At 58.4% G+C, this 20,517-nt stretch overlaps 1 protein-coding gene across 1 annotated transcript in view; it reads left to right on the top strand.

The window, feature by feature from the left end:
* LOC146541882 (myosin-binding protein C, fast-type-like) overlaps positions 1-18,232 on the top strand; it is a gene marked incomplete at its 3' end in the record, with an annotated part of 40,246 nt that extends 22,014 nt beyond the window's left edge. Inside the window, 4 exon segments of the mRNA XM_085215427.1 lie at positions 3,675-3,763; positions 8,973-9,165; positions 13,043-13,182; positions 18,028-18,232. Of these exon segments, the coding sequence (XP_085071553.1) occupies positions 3,675-3,763; positions 8,973-9,165; positions 13,043-13,182; positions 18,028-18,232 (627 nt within the window).
* Between the last annotated feature and the right edge of the window lie 2,285 nt (positions 18,233-20,517).

Below are 20,517 nucleotides of genomic sequence, written 5' to 3'. Positions count from 1 at the left end.
GTCGCTATGGGGTGGTTATGGGTCACTATGGGGTGGTTATGGGTGGCTATGGGTCGCTATGGGGTGGCTATGGGTCTCTATGGGGTGGTTATGGGTCTCTATGGGGCAGCCTGTCACCATCCGAGAGATCGTGGGTATGGGGGGCGGCCGTGGGGCGGATATGGGTCGCTATGGGGTGGTTATGGGTCGCTATGGGTTGCTACGGGGTGGTTATGGGTCGCTATGGGGTGGATATGGGTTGCTATGTGGTGGCTATGGGTCGCTATGGGGTGGTTATGGGTCGCTATGGGGTGGTTATGGGTCGCTATGGGGCTCATGGGTGGTTATGGGTCGCTATGGGGTGGTTATGGGTCGCTATGGGGCTCTATGGGGGGTATGGTCGCTATGGGTGGTATGGGTCGCTATGGGGCTCTATGGGTGGTTATGGGTCGCTATGGGGTGGTTATGGGTCGCTATGGGGCTCTATGGGGTGGTTATGGGTCGCTATGGTGGTGGTTATGGGTCGCTATGGGTTATGGGTCGCTATGGGGTGGTTATGGGTCGCTATGGGCTCTATGGGGTATGGTTATGGGCGCTCTTGGGGTGGTTATGGGTCGCTATGGGGTGGTTATGGTCGCTATGGGGTGTATGGGTCGCTATGGGGCTCTATGGGTGGTTATGGGTCGCTATGGGGGGTTATGGGTCGCTATGGGGGTTATGGGTCCTATGGTTATGGTCCTATGGGGTGGTTATGGGTCGCTATGGGTGCTATGGGTGGTTATGGGTCGCTATGGGGTGGTTATGGGTCGCTATGGGCTCTATGGGGTGGTATGGGTCGCTATGGGGTGGTTATGGGTCGCTATGGGGGTGGGCTCTATGGGTTGGGTGGTTATGGGTCGCTATGGGGTGGCTATGGGTGGTTATGGGTCGCTATGGGGTGGTTATGGGTTGCTATGGGTCTCTATGGGTGGTTATGGTCGTATGGTGTATGGGTCGCTATGGGCTCTATGGGGTGGTTATGGGTCGCTATGGGTGGTTATGGGTCGCTATGGGGTGGTTATATGGGTCTCTATGGGGGTTATGGTCGCTATGGGTGCTATGGGTGGTTATGGGTCGCTATGGGGTTATGGTTAGGGGTTATGGGTCGCTATGGTGGTGTTATGGGTCGCTATGGGTCTCTATGGGGTGGTTATGGGTCGCTATGGGGCTCTATGGGGTGGTTATGGGTCGCTATGGGGTTTGGGTGGTTATGGGTCGCTATGGGTGGTTATGGGTCGCTATGGGCTCTATGGGGTGGTTATGGGTCGCTATGGGTCTCTATGGGGTGGTTATGGGTCGCTATGGGGCTCTATTGGGGTGGTTATGGGTCGCTATGGGGTGGTTATGGGTCTCTATGGGGTGGTTATGGGTCGCTATGGGACTCTATGGGGTGGTTATGGGTCGCTATGGGGTCACTTCTGGGTCACCTGTGGGTCACTTGTGGGGTATTTATGGGGCACTTGTGGGGCACCTGTGGGTCACTTGTGGGTCACTTCTGGGTCACTTCTGGGTCACTTGTGGGTCACTTGTGGGTGATTTATGGGTCACTTGTGGGTCACTTGTGGGGCACTTGTGGGTCACTTGTGGGGCACTTGTGGGCACTTCTGGGGTATTTATGGGTCACTTCTGGGTCTCTTGTGGGGCACTTGTGGGGCATTTCTGGGTCACTTGTGGGTCACTTGTGGGGTATTTATGGGGCACCTGTGGGGGGCTTGTGGGTCACTTGTGGGTCACTTCTGGGTCACTTCTGGGTCACTTATGGGGCACCTGTGGGGCACTTGTGGGTCACTTTTGGGTCACTTGTGGGTCACTTGTGGGGCATTTATGGGTCACTTGTGGGTCACTTGTGGGTCACTTGCGGGTTATTTATGGGGCACTTGTGGGTCACTTGTGGGTCATTTATGGGTCACTTGTGGGTCACTTATGGGTCACTTGTGGGTCACTTGTGGGGCACTTGTGGGGCACTTGTGGGTCACTTGTGGGGCATTTATGGGTCACTTGTGGGTCACTTCTGGGACACTTGTGGGTCACTTGTGGGGCACTTGTGGGTCACTTCTAGGTCACTTGTGGGTCACTTGTGGGTCACTTCTGGGTCACTTGTGGGGCACTTGTGGGTCACTTGTGGGTCACTTGTGGGGTATTTATGGGTCACTTGTGGGGTATTTATGGGGCACTTGTGGGTCACTTGTGGGGCACCTGTGCGTCACTTGTGGGTCACTCTCGGGTCATTTATGGAGCACTTGTGGGTCACTTGTGGGGCACTTGTGGGGTCATTATGGGGCACTTGTGGGTCACTTGTGGGTCACTTTTGGGTCACTTGTGGGGCATTTATGGGTCACTTGTGGGGCACTTGCGGGGTACTTATGGGGCACTTGTGGGTCACTTGTGGGTCACTTATGGGGCACCTGTGGGGCACTTGTGGGTCACTTTTGGGTCACTTGTGGGTCACTTGTGGGGCATTTATGGGTCACTTGTGGGTCACTTGTGGGTCACTTGTGGGTATTTATGGGGCACTTGTGGGGCACTTGTGGGGTATTTATGGGTCACTTCTAGGACACTTCTGGGTCACTTGTGGGTCACTTCTGGGACACTTGTGGGGCACTTGTGGGTCACTTGTGGGTCACTTGTGGGGTATTTATGGGTCACTTGTGGGTCACTTGTGGGTCACTTGTGGGTCACTTGTGGGTCACTTCTGGGGCACTTGTGGGTCACTTGTGGGTCACATGTGGGTCACTTCTGGGACACTTGTGGGTCACTTGTGGGTCACTTGTGGGGCACTTGTGGGTCACTTGTGGGTCACTTGCGGGGTATTTATGGGTCACTTCTAGGACACTTGTGGGTCACTTGTGGGTCACTTGTGGGTCACTTCTGGGACACTTGTGGGGCACTTGTGGGTCACTTGTGGGGCACTTGTGGGGCACTTGTGGGTCACTTCTGGGACACTTGTGGGGCACTTGTGGGTCACTTGTGGGTCACTTGTGGGGCACCTGTGGGTCACTTGTGGGTCACTTCTGGGACACTTGTGGGTCACTTGTGGGTCACTTGTGGGGCATTTATGGGTCACTTGTGGGTCACTTGTGGGTCACTTGTGGGGCATTTATGGGTCACTTGTGGGTCACTTGTGGGTCACTTGTAGGGCACTTGTGGGTCACTTCTGGGTCACTTGTGGGTCACTTGTGGGTCACTTGTGGGGTATTTATGGGTCACTTGTGGGACACTTGTGGGTCACTTGTGGGGCACTTGTGGGTCACTTGTGGGGTATTTATGGGTCACTTGTGGGTCACTTGTGGGTCACTTGTGGGTCACTTGTGGGTCACTTGTGGGGCACTTGTGGGGCACTTGTGGGGCACTTGTGGGTCACTTGTGGGGACTTGTGGGGTATTTATGGGTCACTTGTGGGTCACATGTGGGTCACTTCTGGGACACTTGTGGGTCACTTGTGGGTCACTTGTGGGTCACTTGTGGGGTATTTATGGGTCACTTGTGGGTCACTTGTGGGTCACTTCTGGGTCACTTGTGGGTCACTTGTGGGTCACTTGCGGGGTATTTATGGGTCACTTGTGGGTCACTTGCGGGGTATTTATGGGTCACTTGTGGGGCACTTGTGGGGCACTTGTGGGTCACTTGTGGGGCGCTGACGGGCCCCACGCTTGCAGAGCGCCCCAAGATCCGGCTGCCGCGCCACCTGCGCCAGACGTACCTGAGGCGCGTGGGGGAGTCGGTCAACCTCGTCATCCCCTTCCAGGTACGTGGGGCGCCCCACAGATCTGCCCCATAGATCCGCCCCATAGATCCACCCCACAGATCCACCCCATGGATCCGCCCCACAGATCCGCCTCATAGATCCGCCCCATAGATCCGCCCCATAGATCCGCCCCATAGATCCACCCCACAGATCCACCCCATGGATCCGCCCCACAGATCCGCCTCATAGATCCGCCCCATAGATCCGCCCCATAGATCCGCCTCATAGATCCGCCCCACAGATCCGCCCCATAGATCCGCCCCATGGATCCGCCCCACAGATCCGCCCCATAGATCCGCCCCATAGATCCGCCCCCCAGATCTGAGCCGCCCCATAGATCTGAGCCGCTCCACAGATCCGCTCCATGGATCCGCCCCATAGATCCGCCCCCCAGATCTGAGCCGCCCCATAGATCCACCCCACAGATCCACCCCATGGATCCGCCCCACAGATCCGCCCCATAGATCCGCCCACAGATCCGCCCCATAGATCCGCCCCATAGATCCGCCCCCCAGATCTGAGCCGCCCCATAGATCTGAGCTGCCCCACAGATCCGCTCCATGGATCCGCCTCATAGATCCGCCCCATAGATCCGCCCCATAGATCCACCCCATGGATCCCCCCCACAGATCCACCCACAGATCCGCCCCATAGATCCGCCCCATGGATCCGCCCCATGGATCCGCCCCACAGATCTGAGCCGCCCCATAGATCCGCCCCATGGATCCGCCCCATAGATCCGCCCCATAGATCCACCCCATGGATCCGCCCCATAGATCCGCCCCATAGATCCGCCCCACAGATCTGAGCCGCCCCATAGATCCACCCCATAGATCCGCCCCATGGCTCCGCCCCACAGATCTGAGCCGTCCGATAGATCTGCCCCACGGATCCGCCCCATAGATCCGCCCCACAGATCCGCCCCATAGATCCGCCCCATGGATCCGCCCCATAGATCCGCCCCATAGATCCGCCCCACAGATCCGCCCCATAGATCCGCCCCACAGATCTGAGCCGCCCCTCAGATCTGAGCCGCCCCACAGATCTGAGCCACCCTACAGATCTGAGCCGCCCCATAGATCCGCCCCATAGATCCGCCCCATAGATCCGCCCCGCAGATCTGAGCCACCCCACAGATCTGAGCCACCCCATAGATCCGCCCCATGGATCCGTCCCCAGATCTGAGTCGCCCCATAGATCCGCCCCATGGATCCGCCCCATAGATCCGCACCACGGATCAGCCCCATAGATCCACCCCATAGATCCGCCCCATGGATCCGCCCCATAGATCCGCCCCACAGATCCACCCCATAGATCCGCCCCACAGATCTGAGCCGCCCCATAGATCCGCCCCATGGATCCGCCCCACAGATCTGAGCCGCCCCATAGATCCGCCCCATGGATCCGCCCCATAGATCCGCCCCATGGATCCGCCCCACAGATCTGAGCCACCTCTCAGATCTGAGCCGCCCCATAGATCCACCCATAGATCCGCCCACGGATCCACCCAATAGATCCGCCCCATAGATCCACCCCATAGATCCGCCCCACAGATCTGAGCCGCCCCATAGATCCGCCCCATAGATCCGCCCCATGGATCCGCCCCATGGATCCGCCCCATAGATCCGCCCCACAGATCTGAGCCGCCCCATATATCCGCCCCATGGATCCGCCCCACAGATCCACCCCACAGATCCGCCCCATAGATCCGCCCCACAGATCCGCCCCATAGATCCGCCCCATGGATCCGCCCCATAGATCCGCCCCATAGATCCGCCCCACAGATCCGCCCCATAGATCCGCCCCATGGATCTGCCCCACAGATCTGAGCCGCCCCTCAGATCTGAGCCGCCCCATAGATCTGAGCCACCCTACAGATCTGAGCCGCCCCATAGATCCGCCCCACGGATCTGCCCCATAGATCCGCCCCACAGATCCGCCCCATAGATCCGCCCCACAGATCTGAGCCGCCCCTCAGATCTGAGCCGCCCCATAGATCTGAGCCACCCTACAGATCTGAGCCGCCCCATAGATCCGCCCCACGGATCAGCCCCATAGATCCACCCCACAGATCAGCCCCATAGATCCACCCCACAGATCCGCCCCATAGATCCGCCCCATAGATCCGCCCCGCAGATCTGAGCCACCCCACAGATCTGAGCCACCCCATAGATCCGCCCCATGGATCCGCCCCACAGATCTGAGCCGCCCCATAGATCCGCCTCATAGATCCGCCCCATAGATCCGCCCCACGGATCAGCCCCATGGATCTGCCCCATAGATCCGCCCCACAGATCTGAGCCACCTCTCAGATCTGAGCCGCCCCATAGATCCACCCCATAGATCCGCCCCACGGATCCACCCCATAGATCCGCCCCATAGACCCACCCCATGGATCCGCCCCATAGATCCGCCCCACAGATCTGAGCCGCCCCATAGATCCACCCCACGGATCCGCCCCACAGATCTGAGCCGTCCCATAGATCCGCCCCACGGATCCGCCCCATAGATCTGCCCCATAGATCCATCCCATGGATCCACCCCACGGATCCGCCCCATAGATCCGCCCCATAGATCCGCCCCACGGATCCGCCCCATAGATCCGCCCCATAGATCCGCCCACAGATCTGAGCTGCCGCACAGATCTGAGCTGCCCCATAGATCCACCCCATGGATCCGCCCCATAGATCCGCCCCGCAAATCTGAGCCACCCCACAGATCTGAGCTGCCCCATAAATCTGAGCCGCCCCACAGATCTGAGCCGCCCCATAGATCCGCCCCATAGATCCGCCCCATAGATCCGCCCCGCAGATCTGAGCTGCCCCATAGATCTGAGCAACCCCATAGATCCACCCCACAGATCTGAGCAGCCCCACAGATCTGAGCCCCATAACAACCCCGTGTGACCCCATATGACCCCATATGACCCCATACGACCCCATATAACCCCATGACGCCCCCACCCCATAACGACCCCATATGACCCCATATAACCCCATAAGGCCCCCCACCCCATAACGACCCCATATGACCCCATACGACTCCATATAACCCCATAACGACCCCATATAACCCCATAAGGCCCCCCACCCCATAACGACCCCATATAACCCCATACGACCCCATATAACCCCATAACATCCCACCCCATAACGACCCCATATGACCCTACATGACCCCATAAAGACCCCACGTGACCCCATAACCCCCCCCACCCCATAACGACCCCATATGACCCCATAACGACCCCACGTGACCCCATAACCCCCCACCCCGTAACGACCCCATATGACCCGATAACGACCCCATATGACCCCATAACGACCCCCACCCCATAACGACCCCATACGACCCCATATGACCCCATATAACCCCATAACGCCCCCCACCCCATAACGACCCCATATGACCCCATAACGACCCCACCCCATAACGACCCCATACGACCCCATATGACCCCATATAACCCCATAACGCCCCCCACCCCATAACGACCCCATATAACCCCACATGACCCCATAACGACCCCATATGACCCCATAACGACCCCCACCCCATAACGACCCCATAACGACCCCATATGACCCCATATAACCCCATATGACCCATAACGACCCCACATGACCCCATAACCCCCCCACCCCATAACGACCCCATATGACCCCATATGACCCCACGTGACCCCATAACCCCCCCACCCATAACGACCCCATATGACCCCATACGACCCCATATAACCCCATAACGACCCCCACCCCATAACGACCCCATATGACCCCATACGACCCCATATGACCCCATAACGACCCCACGTGACCCCATAACCCCCCCACCCCATAACGACCCCATATGACCCCATAACGACCCCACGTGACCCCATAACCCCCCCACCCCATAACGACCCCATATGACCCATATGACCCCACGTGACCCCATAACCCCCCCACCCCATAACGACCCCATATGACCCCATACGACCCCATATAACCCCATAACGTCCCCCACCCCATAACGACCCCATATGACCCCATACGACCCCATATAACCCCATAATGACCCCATATAACCCCATAAGGCCCCCCACCCCATAACGACCCCATATGACCCCATACGACCCCATATAACCCCATAATGACCCCATATAACCCCATAATCCCCCCCACCCCATAACGACCCCATATGACCCCATACGACCCCATATAACCCCATAATGACCCCATATAACCCCATAACCCCCCCACCCCATAACGACCCCATATGACCCCATACGACCCCATATAACCTCATAATGACCCCATATAACCCCATAATGACCCCATATAACCCCATAATCCCCCCACCCCATAACGACCCATATGACCCCATACGACCCCATATAACCCCATAATGACCCCATATAACCCCATAACACCCCCACCCCATAACGACCCCATATGACCCATAACGACCCCATATGACCCCATACGACCCCATATAACCCCATAACGTCCCCCACCCCATAACGACCCCATATGACCCCATATGACCCCATACGACCCCATGTGACCCCATATGACCCCATAACGCCCCCCACCCCATAACGACCCCATATGACCCCATATGACCCCATATAACCCCATAACAACCCCACGTGACCCCATAACCCCCCCACCCCATAACGACCCCATACGACCCCATAACGACCCCACGTGACCCCATAACCCCCCCACCCCATAACGACCCCATATGACCCCATAACGACCCCACGTAACCCCATAACCCCCCCACCCCATAACGACCCCATACGACCCCATAACGACCCCACGTGACCCCATAACCCCCCCCACCCCATAACGACCCCATATGACCCCATACGACCCCATATAACCCCATAACGACCCCATATAACCCCATAACCCCCCCCACCCCATAACGACCCCCACCCCATACGACCCCATATAACCCCATAATGACCCCATATAACCCCATAAGGCCCCCCACCCCATAACGACCCCATATGACCCATACGACCCCATATAACCCCATAACGACCCCATATGACCCATATGACCCCATATAACCCCATACGACCCCATATGACCCCATACGACCCCATATGACCCCATATAACCCCATAACGACCCCCACCCCATAACGACCCCATATAACCCCACATGACCCCATAACGACCCCACGTGACCCCATAACCCCCCCCCACCCCCTCCATCAGGGGAAGCCCCGTCCTCACGTGACCTGGAGCCGCGGCGGTTCCCCACTTCCGGCGGAAGTTCAGATCCACACGTCGGACGTGGACTCGGTGTTCTTCATCCGCTCCGCCACCCGGGAGCTGTCCGGGGATTACGAGATGCGCGTCCGCATCGAGAACATGGAGGACAGCGCCACCGTGCGGCTGAGGGTCGTAGGTACGGGATGGGAGGTCCGGGGGGATCCTATGGGGGTCCTGTGGGTCTCTGTGGGGTCTTTTGGGTCTTTGGGGTTTGTGTCTTGGTCTATGGGTCCGTGGGTTTGGTTTCTAGGTCCCTATGGGTCTCTGTGGGGTCTTGGGTTTGGTCTATGGGTCTCTATGGGTCTCTGTGGGGTCTTTGGGGTCCCTATGGGTCCTGTGGGTCTCTGTGGGGTCTTGGTCTTATGGGGTTCTATGGGTCTCTGTGGGTCTTTGGGGTTTCATGGTCTCTGGGTCTGGTCTGGTTCTATGGGTCTCTGTGGGTCTTTGGGGCCTTTGGGGTTCTATGGGTCTCTATGGGGTCTTTGGTTTCTATGGGTCTCTATGGGTCTTTGGGGTCTTTGGGGTTCATGGGTCTCTATGGGTCTGGTTCTACGGGTCCCTATGGGTCTCTGTGGGGTCTTTGGGGTTTCTATGGGTCCCTATGGGTCTCTGTGGATCTCTGTGGGGTCGGGGTCTTTGGGGTTTCTATGGGTCTCTGTGGGGTCTTTGGGGTTTCTATGGGTCTCTGTGGGGTCTTTGGGGCTTGGGGTTCTATGGGTCTCTTGGGGTCTTTGGGGTTTCTATGGGTCTCTATGGGGTCTTTGGGGTCTTTGGGGTTTCTATGGGTCTCTGTGGGGTCTTTGGGGTTTCTATGGGTCCCTATGGGTCTCTGTGGGGTCTTTGGGGTTTCTATGGGTCTCTGTGGGGTCTTTGGGGTCTTTGGGGTTTCTATGGGTCCTATGGGGTCTTTGGGGTTTCTATGGGTCTCTGTGGGGTCTTTGGGGTCTTTGGGGTTTCTATGGGTCTCTGTGGGTCTCTGTGGGGTCTTTGGGGTTTCTATGGGTCCCTATGGGTCTCTATGGGGTCTTTGGGTTTCTATGGGTCTCTATGGGTCTCTATGGGGTCTTTGGGGTTTCTATGGGTTCTGTGGGGTCTTTGGGGTTTCTATGGGTCCTTGTGGGTCTCTATGGGGTCTTGGGGTCTTTGGGGTTTCTATGGTTTCTGTGGGGTCTTTGGGGTTTCTATGGGTCCCGACTTGGGGTCTTTGGGGTCTTTGGGGTTCTATGGGTCTCTGTGGGTCCTTGGGGTCTTTGGGGTTTCTATGGGTCTCTGTGGGGTCTTGGGGTTTCTATGGGTCTCTGTGGGGTCTTGGGGTCTTTGGGGTTTCTATGGGTCTCTGTGGGGTCTTTGGGGTTTCTACTGGGTCCCTATGGTCTCTGTGGGGTCTTTGGGGTTCTATGGGTCCTATGGGTCTCTGTGGATTGTGGGTCTTTGGGTCTTTGGGCCTATGGGTCTCTGTGGGGTTTTGGGGTTTCTATGGGTCTCTGTGGGGTCTTTGGGTCTTTGGGTTTCTATGGGTCTCTGTGGGGTCTTTGGGGTTTCTATGGGTCTCTGTGGGGTCTTTGGGGTCTTTGGGGTTTCTATGGGTCTCTGTGGGGTCTTGTGGGTCTTTGGGTTCTATGGGTCCCTATGGGTCTCTATGGGGCTCTATGGGGTCTATGGGGTCTGGGGTCCTGGGGCTCTATGGGGTCCTATGGGTCTCTAGGTCCCTATGGGGCTCTATGGCTCCATGGCTCTATGGGGCTGGGGCCTGGGCCGGTCCTATGGGTCCCTATGGTGGCCTATGGGTCTCTATGGGTCCCATGGGGCTCTATGGGGTCTCTATGGTGGGGTCTCTATGGAGGTCCCTATGAGGCTTTGGTCTCTATGGTCCCTATGGCTCTATGGGTCCAGGGTCTATTGGGGTCTGTGGGGTCTCTGTGGTCTCTATGGGTCCCTATGGGTCTCTATGGGCTCTATGGGTCTCTATGGGTCTCTGGGGCTCTGTGGGTCCTATGGGTCTATGGGCCATGGGTCTCTATGGGTCTCTATGGGGGCTCTATGGGGGTCCTTGGGTCTCTGTGGGTCCTATGGGTCTATGGGTCTCTATGGGGTCTTATCGGGTCTGGGGTCCCTATGGGGTCTCTGGGGTCTGTGGCCTATGGTCGTATGGGTCTGGGTCCTAGGGGCTCTATGGGGTCGGGTCCTATGGCCTCTGGGTCTCTATGGGTCCCTATGGGTCTCTATGGGTCTCTATGGTCCTGGTCTCTATGGCTCCATGGGCTCTATGGGTCTGGGTCCTGTGGGTCTCTGGGGTCCCTATGGGTCCCTATGGGCTGGGTCTCTATGGTTCTATGGGTCCCTATGGGTCCTATGGGTCTCTATGGGGCTCTATGGGTCTGGGTCCCTATGGGTCCCTATGGGGTCTCTATGGGTCTCTATGGGTCTCTATGGGTCCCTATGAGGCTCTATGGGTCTCCATGGGCTCTATGGGTCTGGGGGTCCCTATGGTCTGTGGGTCCTATGGGGTCCTATGGGGCTTGGGGTCTCTATGGGTCCCTATGGGGTCTATGGGTCTCTATGAGGCTATGGGGTCTGGGTCCTGGGTCTCTGGGTCTCTATGGGTCCCTATGGGTTTGGGGTCTCTATGGGTCTCTATGGGTCTCTATGGGTCTCTATGGTCTGGGGTCCTATGGGGTCTCTATGGCTCCATGGGTCTCTATGGGCTCTATGGGTCTCTGTGGGTCTATGGGTCTGGGGTCCTATGGTCCCTATGGGGTCTCTATGGGTCTCTATGGGTCCCTATGGGGCTCTATGGGTCTCTATGGGTCCCTATGGGTCTATGGGGCTCCATGGGCTCTATGGGGTCTGGGGGTCCCTATGGGGTCTCTGTGGGTCTCTATGGGGTCCCTATGGGGTTTGGGGTCCCTATGGGTCCCTATGGGTCCCTATGGGTCCTATGGGTCTCTATGGGGCTCTATGGGGCTCCATGGGCTCTATGGGTCTGGGGTCCCTATGGGTCTCTGTGGGTCTCTATGGGTCTTATGGGTCCTAGGGGCTCTATGGGTCTCTATGGGTCCCTATGGGTTTGGGGGTCCCTATGGGTCCCTATGGGTCTCTATGGGCTCTATGGGGCTCTATGGGTTCTGGGGTCCCTATGGGGTCTTTGGGTCTCTATGGGTCTCTATGGGCTCCATGGCTCCATGGGGTCTGGGGTCCCTGTGGGTCTCTATGGGTCTCTATGGGTCCCTATGGGGTCCCTATGGGGTCCCTATGGGTCTCTATGGGTCCCTGTGGGTCTCTATGGGTCTCTATGGGTCCCTGTGGGTCTCTATGGGTTTCTATGGGTCTCTGTGGGGTCTTTGGGGTTTGTATGGGTCCCTATGGGTCTCTATGGGTCTCTATGGGTCCGTATGGGTCCCTATGGGTCCTATGGGTCTCTATGGGTCTCTATGGGTCTCTATGGGTCCCTATGGGTCTCTATGGGTCTCTATGGGTCTCTATGGGTCCCTATGGGTCTCTATGGGTCTCTATGGGTCCCTGTGGGTCTCTATGGGGTCTCTATGGGTCCCTATGGGTCTTTATGGGTCCCTATGGGTCTCCATGGCTCCCTATGGGTCCCTATGGGTCCCTATGGGTCTCTATGGGGTCCTATGGGTCTCTATGGGTCCCTATGGGTCCCTATGGCTCCCTATGGGTCTCTATGGGTCCCTATGGGTCTCTATGGGTCCCTATGGGTCTCTGTGGCTCCCTATGGCTCCCTATGGCTCCCTATGGGTCCCTATGGGTCCCTATGGGTCCCTATGGCTCCCTATGGCTCCCTATGGCTCCCTATGGGTCTCTATGGGTCTCTATGGTTCCCTATGGGTCCCTATGGGTCCCTATGGCTCCCTATGGCTCCCTATGGGTCTCTATGGGTCCCTATGGGTCCCTATGGCTCCCTATGGCTCCCTATGGCTCCCTGTGGGTCCCCATGGGTCCCTCCCCCCCCCCCCTTGCGGTTGCCATGGTGACGCGGTGTCGCCGTGGGGCAGAGCGGCCGGGGGCCCCGCAGGCGGTGGCGGTGGCGGAGGTTTGGGGCAGCAGCGCCCAGCTGCAGTGGGAGCCGCCCAGGGACGACGGCAACGCCGAGATCAGCGGCTACACCGTGCAGAAGGCCGACACCAGGACCATGGTCTGCCCCATAGATCCGCCCCGCCCATAGATCCGCCCTGCCCCATAGATCTGACCCACACATCGCCCCACCCCATAGATCTGCCCTGCCCCATAGATCCGCCCTGCCCCATAGATCTGCCCTGCCCCATAGATCTGACCCACACATCGCCCTGCCCCACACATCGCCCTGCCCCATAGATCTGACCCACACATCGCCCCGCCCCATAGATCTGCCCTGCCCCGTAGATCTGCCCCACACATCGCCCCGCCCCATAGATCTGCCCTGCCCTGCCCCATAGATCTGCCCTGCCCTGCCCCATAGATCCGCCCTGCCCCATAGATCTGCCCTGCCCTGCCCCATAGATCTGCCCTGCCCTGCCCCATAGATCCGCCCTGCCCCATAGATCTGCCCTGCCCTGCCCCATAGATCTGCCCTGCCCTGCCCCATAGATCCGCCCTGCCCCATAGATCTGCCCTGCCCTGCCCCATAGATCTGCCCTGCCCTGCCCCATAGATCCGCCCCGCCCCATAGATCTGCCCTGCCCTGCCCCATAGATCTGCCCTGCCCTGCCCCATAGATCCGCCCTGCCCCATAGATCTGCCCCACACATCGCCCTGCCCCATAGATCTGCCCTGCCCCATAGATCTGCCCCATACATCGCCCTGCCCCATAGATCTGCCCTGCCCCACACATCGCCCCGCCCCATAGATCTGCCCCACACGTCGCCCCGCCCCATAGATCTGCCCTGCCTCATAGATCTGCCCTGCCCCATAGATCCGCCCTGCCCCATAGATCTGCCCCACACATCACCCTGCCCCACACATCGCCCTGCCCCATAGATCTGCCCCACACGTCACCCCGCCCCATAGATCTGCCCTGCCTCATAGATCTGCCCTGCCCCGTAGATCTGCCCCACACATCACCCCGCCCATAGATCTGACCCACACGTCGCCCGCCCCATAGATCTGCCCTGCCTCATAGATCTGCCCTGCCCCATAGATCTGCCCACACATCACCCCGCCCCATAGATCTGACCCACACGTCGCCCCGCCCCATAGATCTGCCCTGCCTCATAGATCTGCCCTGCCCCATAGATCTGCCCCACACATCGCCCCGCCCCATAGATCTGCCCTGCCTCATAGATTTGCCCTGCCCCATAGATCTGCCCCCACATCGCCCCACCCAACACATTGCCCTGCCCCACACATCGCCCCGCCCACACATCGCCCCACCCCACACATCGCCCCGCCCCATAGACCGCCCTGCCCCATAGATCTGCCCCACACATCGCCCCGCCCCATAGATCTGCCCCACACATCGCCCCGCCCCATAGATCTGCCCTGCCCCATAGATCTGCCCCACACATCCCCCTGCCCCATAGATCTGACCCACACATCACCCCGCCCCACACATCGCCCTGCCCAATAGATCTGCCCTGCCCCACACATCGCCCTGCCCCATAGATCTGCCCCACACATCGCCCCGCCCCATAGATCTGCCCTGCCTCATAGATCTGCCCTGCCCCACACATCGCCCCGCCCCATAGATCTGCCCTGCCCCACACATCGCCCTGCCCCACACATCGCCCCGCCCCATAGACCCGCCCTGCCCCATAGATCTGCCCTGCCTCATAGATCTGCCCTGCCCCACACATCGCCCCACCCCCTAGATCTGCCCCACACATCGCCCCGCCCCATAGATCTGCCCTGCCCCATAGATCTGCCCCACACATCGCCCCGCCCCATAGATCTTACCCACACATCGCCCCACCCCATAGATCTGCCCCACACATCACCCTGCCCATAGATCTGCCCTGCCCCATAGATCTGACCCCATAACCCCACACCTGACCCCATAACCCCACACCTGACCCCATAACCCCACACCTGACCCCATAACCCCATATCTGACCCCATAACCCCACACCTGACCCCATAACCCCACACCTGACCCTATACCTGACCCCATAAGCCCATAACTGACCCCATAACTGACCCCACAAGTGACCCCATAACCCCATACCCCACAAGTGGTTCACGGTTCTGGAGCACAGCCGCCCCAATCCCTGCACACTGTCCCTGTAAATGACCCATAACCCCACAAGTGACCCCATATCTGACCCCATAACCCCACACCTGACCCCATAACCCCACAAGTGACCCCATAACCCCATATCTGACCCCATAACCTGTAGGGAAATCCAACCTGATGGACGCCATCAGCTTCGTGCTGGGTGAGAAGACGTCCAACCATACCTGACCCCATAACTGACCCCATATCTGACCCCATGACCCCATAACCCCATACCTGACCCCATAACCCCATACCTGACTCCTTAACCCCATATCTGACCCCATAACCCCATATCTGACCCCATAACCCCACAAGTGACCCCATAAGTGACCCCACAAATGACCCCATAACCCCAGGAGTGGTTCACGGTGCTGGAGCACAGCCGCCCCAATCCCTGCACACTGTCCCTGTAAATGACCCCATAACCCCACAAGTGACCCCATAAGTGACCCCATAACCCCACACCTGACCCCATAACCCCACAAGTGACCCCATAACCCCATATCTGACCCCATAACCCCATACCTGACCCATAACTGACCCCATATCTGACCCCATGACCCCATAACCCCATACCTGACCCCATAACCCCATACCTGACCCCATAACCCCATATCTGACCCCATAACCCCATATCTGACCCCATAACCCCACAAGTGACCCCATAAGTGACCCCACAAATGACCCCATAACCCAGGAGTGGTTCACGGTGCTGGAGCACAGCCGCCCCAATCCCTGTACACTGTCCCTGTAAATGACCCCATAACCCCATACCTGACCCCACAACCCATATCTGACCCCATAACCCCACACCTGACCCCATAACCCCGTAAGTGACCCCATAACCCCACACCTGACCCCATAACCCCATATGTGACCCCATAACCCCAGGAGTGGTTCATGGTGCTGGAGCACAGCCGCCCCAATCCCTGCACACTGTCCCTGTAAATGACCCCATACCTGACCCCATAACCCCACAAGTGACCCCATATGTGACTCCATAGCCCCACAAGTGACCCCATAAGTGACCCCACACCTGACCCCATAACCCCAGGAGTGGTTCACGGTTCTGGAGCACAGCCGCCCCAATCCCTGCACACTGTCCCTGTAAATGACCCATAACCCCATACCTGACCCCATAACCCCACAAGTGACCCCATAAGTGACCCCATAAGTGACCCCACAAATGACCCCATAACCCCATAAGTGACCCCATAACCCCATATGTGACCCCGTACCCCAGGAGTGGTTCACGGTGCTGGAGCACAGCCGCCCCAATCCCTGCACACTGTCCCTGTAAATGACCCCATAAGTGACCCCATAACCCCATAACTGACCCCATAACCCCATACCTGACCCCATAACCCACACCTGACCCCATATCTGACCCCATAACCCCACAAATGACCCCATAACCCCACAAGTGACCCCATAACCCCACACCTGACCCCATAACCCCATATCTGACCCCATAACCCCATAACCCCATATGTGACCCCATAACCCACAAGTGACCCCATAACCCCACACCTGACCCCATAACCCCACACCTGACCCCATACCTGACCCCATAACCCCATATCTGACCCCACAACCCCAGGAGTGGTTCACGGTTCTGGAGCACAGCCGCCCCAATCCCTGCACACTGTCCCTGTAAATGACCCCATAACCCCACAAGTGACCCCACACCTGACCCCATAACCCCACACCTGACCCATAACCCCACAACTGACCCCATAACCCCATAAGTGACCCATAACCCCGTACCCCAGGAGTGGTTCACGGTTCTGGAGCACAGCCGCCCCAATCCCTGCACACTGTCCCTGTAAATGACCCCATAACCCCACACCTGACCCCATAACCCCACAAGTGACCCCATAAGTGACCCCATAAGTGACCCCACAAGTGACCCCATAAGTGACCCCATAAGTGACCCCATAAGTGACCCCACAAGTGACCCCACAAATGACCCCACAACCCCAGGAGTGGTTCACGGTGCTGGAGCACAGCTGCCCCAATCCCTGCACACTGTCCCTGTAAATGACCCCATAACCCCACACCTGACCCCATAACCCCACAGCTGACCCCATAACCCATAAGTGACCCCATAAGTGACCCCATAACCCCATACCTGACCCCATAACCCCACAAGTGACCCCATAAGTGACCCCATAACCCCGCACCCAGGAGTGGTTCACGGTTCTGGAGCACAGCCGCCCCAATCCCTGCACACTGTCCCTGTAAATGACCCCATATCTGACCCCATAACCCCACAAGTGACCCTACAAATGACCCCATAACCCCACAAATGACCCCATAACCCCACACCTGACCCCATAACCCCACACCTGACCCCACAACCCCAGGAGTGGTTCACGGTTCTGGAGCACAGCCGCCCCAATCCCTGCACACTGTCCCTGTAAATGACCCCGTAACCCCATACCTGACCCCATAACCCCATAACCCCGCACCCCAGGAGTGGTTCACGGTTCTGGAGCACAGCCGCCCCAATCCCTGCACACTGTCCCTGTAAATGACCCCATAACCCCACACCTGACCCCATAAGTGACCCCATAACCCCACACCTGACCCCATAAGTGACCCCATAACCCCATAAGTGACCCCATAACCCCATAACTGACCCCATAACCCCACACCTGACCCCATACGTGACCCCATAACCCCACACCTGACCCCATAACCCACACGTGACCCCATAAGTGACCCCATAACCCCACACCTGACCCCATAACCCCATAAGTGACCCCACAAATGACCCCACAACCCCAGGAGTGGTTCACGGTTCTGGAGCACAGCCGCCCGCTGCGCTGCGTGGTGTCGGACCTGGTGATGGGCAACGAGTACCGGTTCCGCGTCTTCTGCGAGAACGTCTGCGGGCTGAGCCGGGAGCCGGGCACATCCCATAATACTGCGCGCATCGCCAAGCCGGGTCTGTTATGGGGTTATGGGGTTATGGGGTCAGATATGGGGTCAGGTGTGGGGTTATGGGGTCAGGGATGGAGCCATGGGTCTGTGGGGCTCTGTGCTGAGCCGGGAGCCGGGCACATCCCATAATACTGCGCGCATCGCCAAGCCGGGTCTGTTATGGGGTTATGGGGTTATGGGGTCAGATATGGGGTCAGGTGTGGGGTTATGGGGTCAGGGATGGAGCCATGGGTCTGTGGGGCTCTGTGCTGAGCCAGGAGCCGGGCACATCCCATAATACTGCGCGCATCGCCAAGCCGGGTCTGTTATGGGGTTATGGGGTTATGGGGTCAGATATGGGGTCAGGTGTGGGGTTATGGGGTCAGGGATGGAGCCATGGGTCTGTGGGGCTCTGTGCTGAGCCGGGAGCCGGGCACATCCCATAATACTGCGCGCATCGCCAAGCCGGGTCAGTTATGGGTTATGGGGTTATGGGGTCAGGTGTGGGGTTATGGGGTCAGGTGTGGGGTTATGGGGTCAGGTGTGGGGTTATGGGGTCAGGGATGGAGCCATGGGTCTGTGGGGCTCTGTGCTGAGCCGGGAGCCGGGCACATCCCATAATACTGCGCGCATCGCCAAGCCGGGTCAGATATGGGGTTATGGGGTCACTTATGGGGTTATAGGGGCGCTTATGGGGTCAGGTATGGGGTTATGGGATCAGGTGTGGGGTTATGGGGTCAGGGATGGAGCCATGGGTCTGTGGGGCTCTGTGCTGAGCCGGGAGCCGGGCACATCCCATAATACTGCGCGCATCGCCAAGCCGGGTCAGTTATGGGTTATGGGGTTATGGGGTCAGGTGTGGGGTTATGGGGTCAGGTGTGGGGTTATGGGGTCAGGTGTGGGGTTATGGGGTCAGGGATGGAGCCATGGGTCTGTGGGGCTCTGTGCTGAGCCGGGAGCCGGGCACATCCCATAATACTGCGCGCATCGCCAAGCCGGGTCTGTTATGGGTTATGGGGTCACTTATGGGGTCAGGTATGGGGTTATGGGGTCAGGTGTGGGGTTATGGGGTCAGGGATGGAGCCATGGGTCTGTGGGGCTCTGTGCTGAGCCGGGAGCCGGGCACATCCCATAATACTGCGCGCATCGCCAAGCCGGGTCTGTGCACATCTTATAGGGTTATGGGGTCACTTATGGGGTTATGGGGTCAGGTATGGGGTTATGGGGTCACTTATGGGGTCAGGTGTGGGGTTATGGGGTCTGTGGGGCTCTGTGCTGAGCCGGGAGCCGGGCACATCCCATAATACTGCGCGCATCGCCAAGCCGGGTCTGTGCACATCTCGGGGTCACCCCAAAGTATGGGGTCCTTATGGGGTCCTTATGGGGTCGGGGTGGTTATGGGGTGGTTATGGGGTGGTTATGGGGTACACAGTGACCCTAAACTGCGCCGTGCGGGGTCACCCCAAAGTATGGGGTCCTTATGGGGTCCTTATGGGTCGGGTCGGGGTGGTGGTTATGGGGTGGTTATGGGGTACACAGTGACCCTAAACTGCGCCGTGCGGGGTCACCCCAAAGTATGGGGTCCTTATGGGGTCCTTATGGGGTCGGGGTGGTTATGGGGTGGTTATGGGGTGGTTATGGGGTACACAGTGACCCTAAACTGCGCCGTGCGGGGTCACCCCAAAGTATGGGGTCCTTATGGGGTCCTTATGGGGTCGGGGTGGTTATGGGGTGGTTATGGGGTCCTTATGGGGTCCTTATGGGGTCGGGGGTGGTTATGGGGTGGTTATGGGGTACACAGTGACCCTAAACTGCGCCGTGCGGGGTCACCCCAAAGTATGGGGTCCTTATGGGGTCCTTATGGGGTCGGGGTGGTTATGGGGTCCTTATGGGGTCTTATGGGGTCCTTATGGGGTCGGGGTGGTGATGGGGTGTTTATGGGGTGGTTATGGGGTGGTTATGGGGTACACAGTGACCCTAAACTGCGCCGTGCGGGGTCACCCCAAAGTATGGGGTCCTTATGGGGTCCTTATGGGGTCGGGGTGGTTATGGGGTGGTTATGGGGTCCTTATGGGGTCCTTATGGGGTCGGGGTGGTGATGGGGTGGTTATGGGGTGGTTATGGGGTACACAGTGACCCTAAACTGCGCCGTGCGGGGTCACCCCAAAGTATGGGGTCCTTATGGGGTCCTTATGGGGTCGGGGTGGTTATGGGGTGGTTATGGGGTCCTTATGGGGTCCTTATGGGGTCGGGGTGGTTATGGGGTGGTTATGGGGTACACAGTGACCCTAAACTGCGCCGTGCGGGGTCACCCCAAAGTATGGGGTCCTTATGGGGTCCTTATGGGGTCCTTAT

The sequence above is a fragment of the Meleagris gallopavo genome, unplaced genomic scaffold (genome assembly GCF_905368555.1).
Source record: "Meleagris gallopavo unplaced genomic scaffold, MGAL_WU_HG_1.1 scaffold_34, whole genome shotgun sequence".
NCBI lineage: Eukaryota > Metazoa > Chordata > Aves > Galliformes > Phasianidae > Meleagris > Meleagris gallopavo.
The sequence above is the reverse complement of the archived record's forward strand: the minus strand, read 5'-3'. Positions and strand labels throughout refer to the sequence as shown.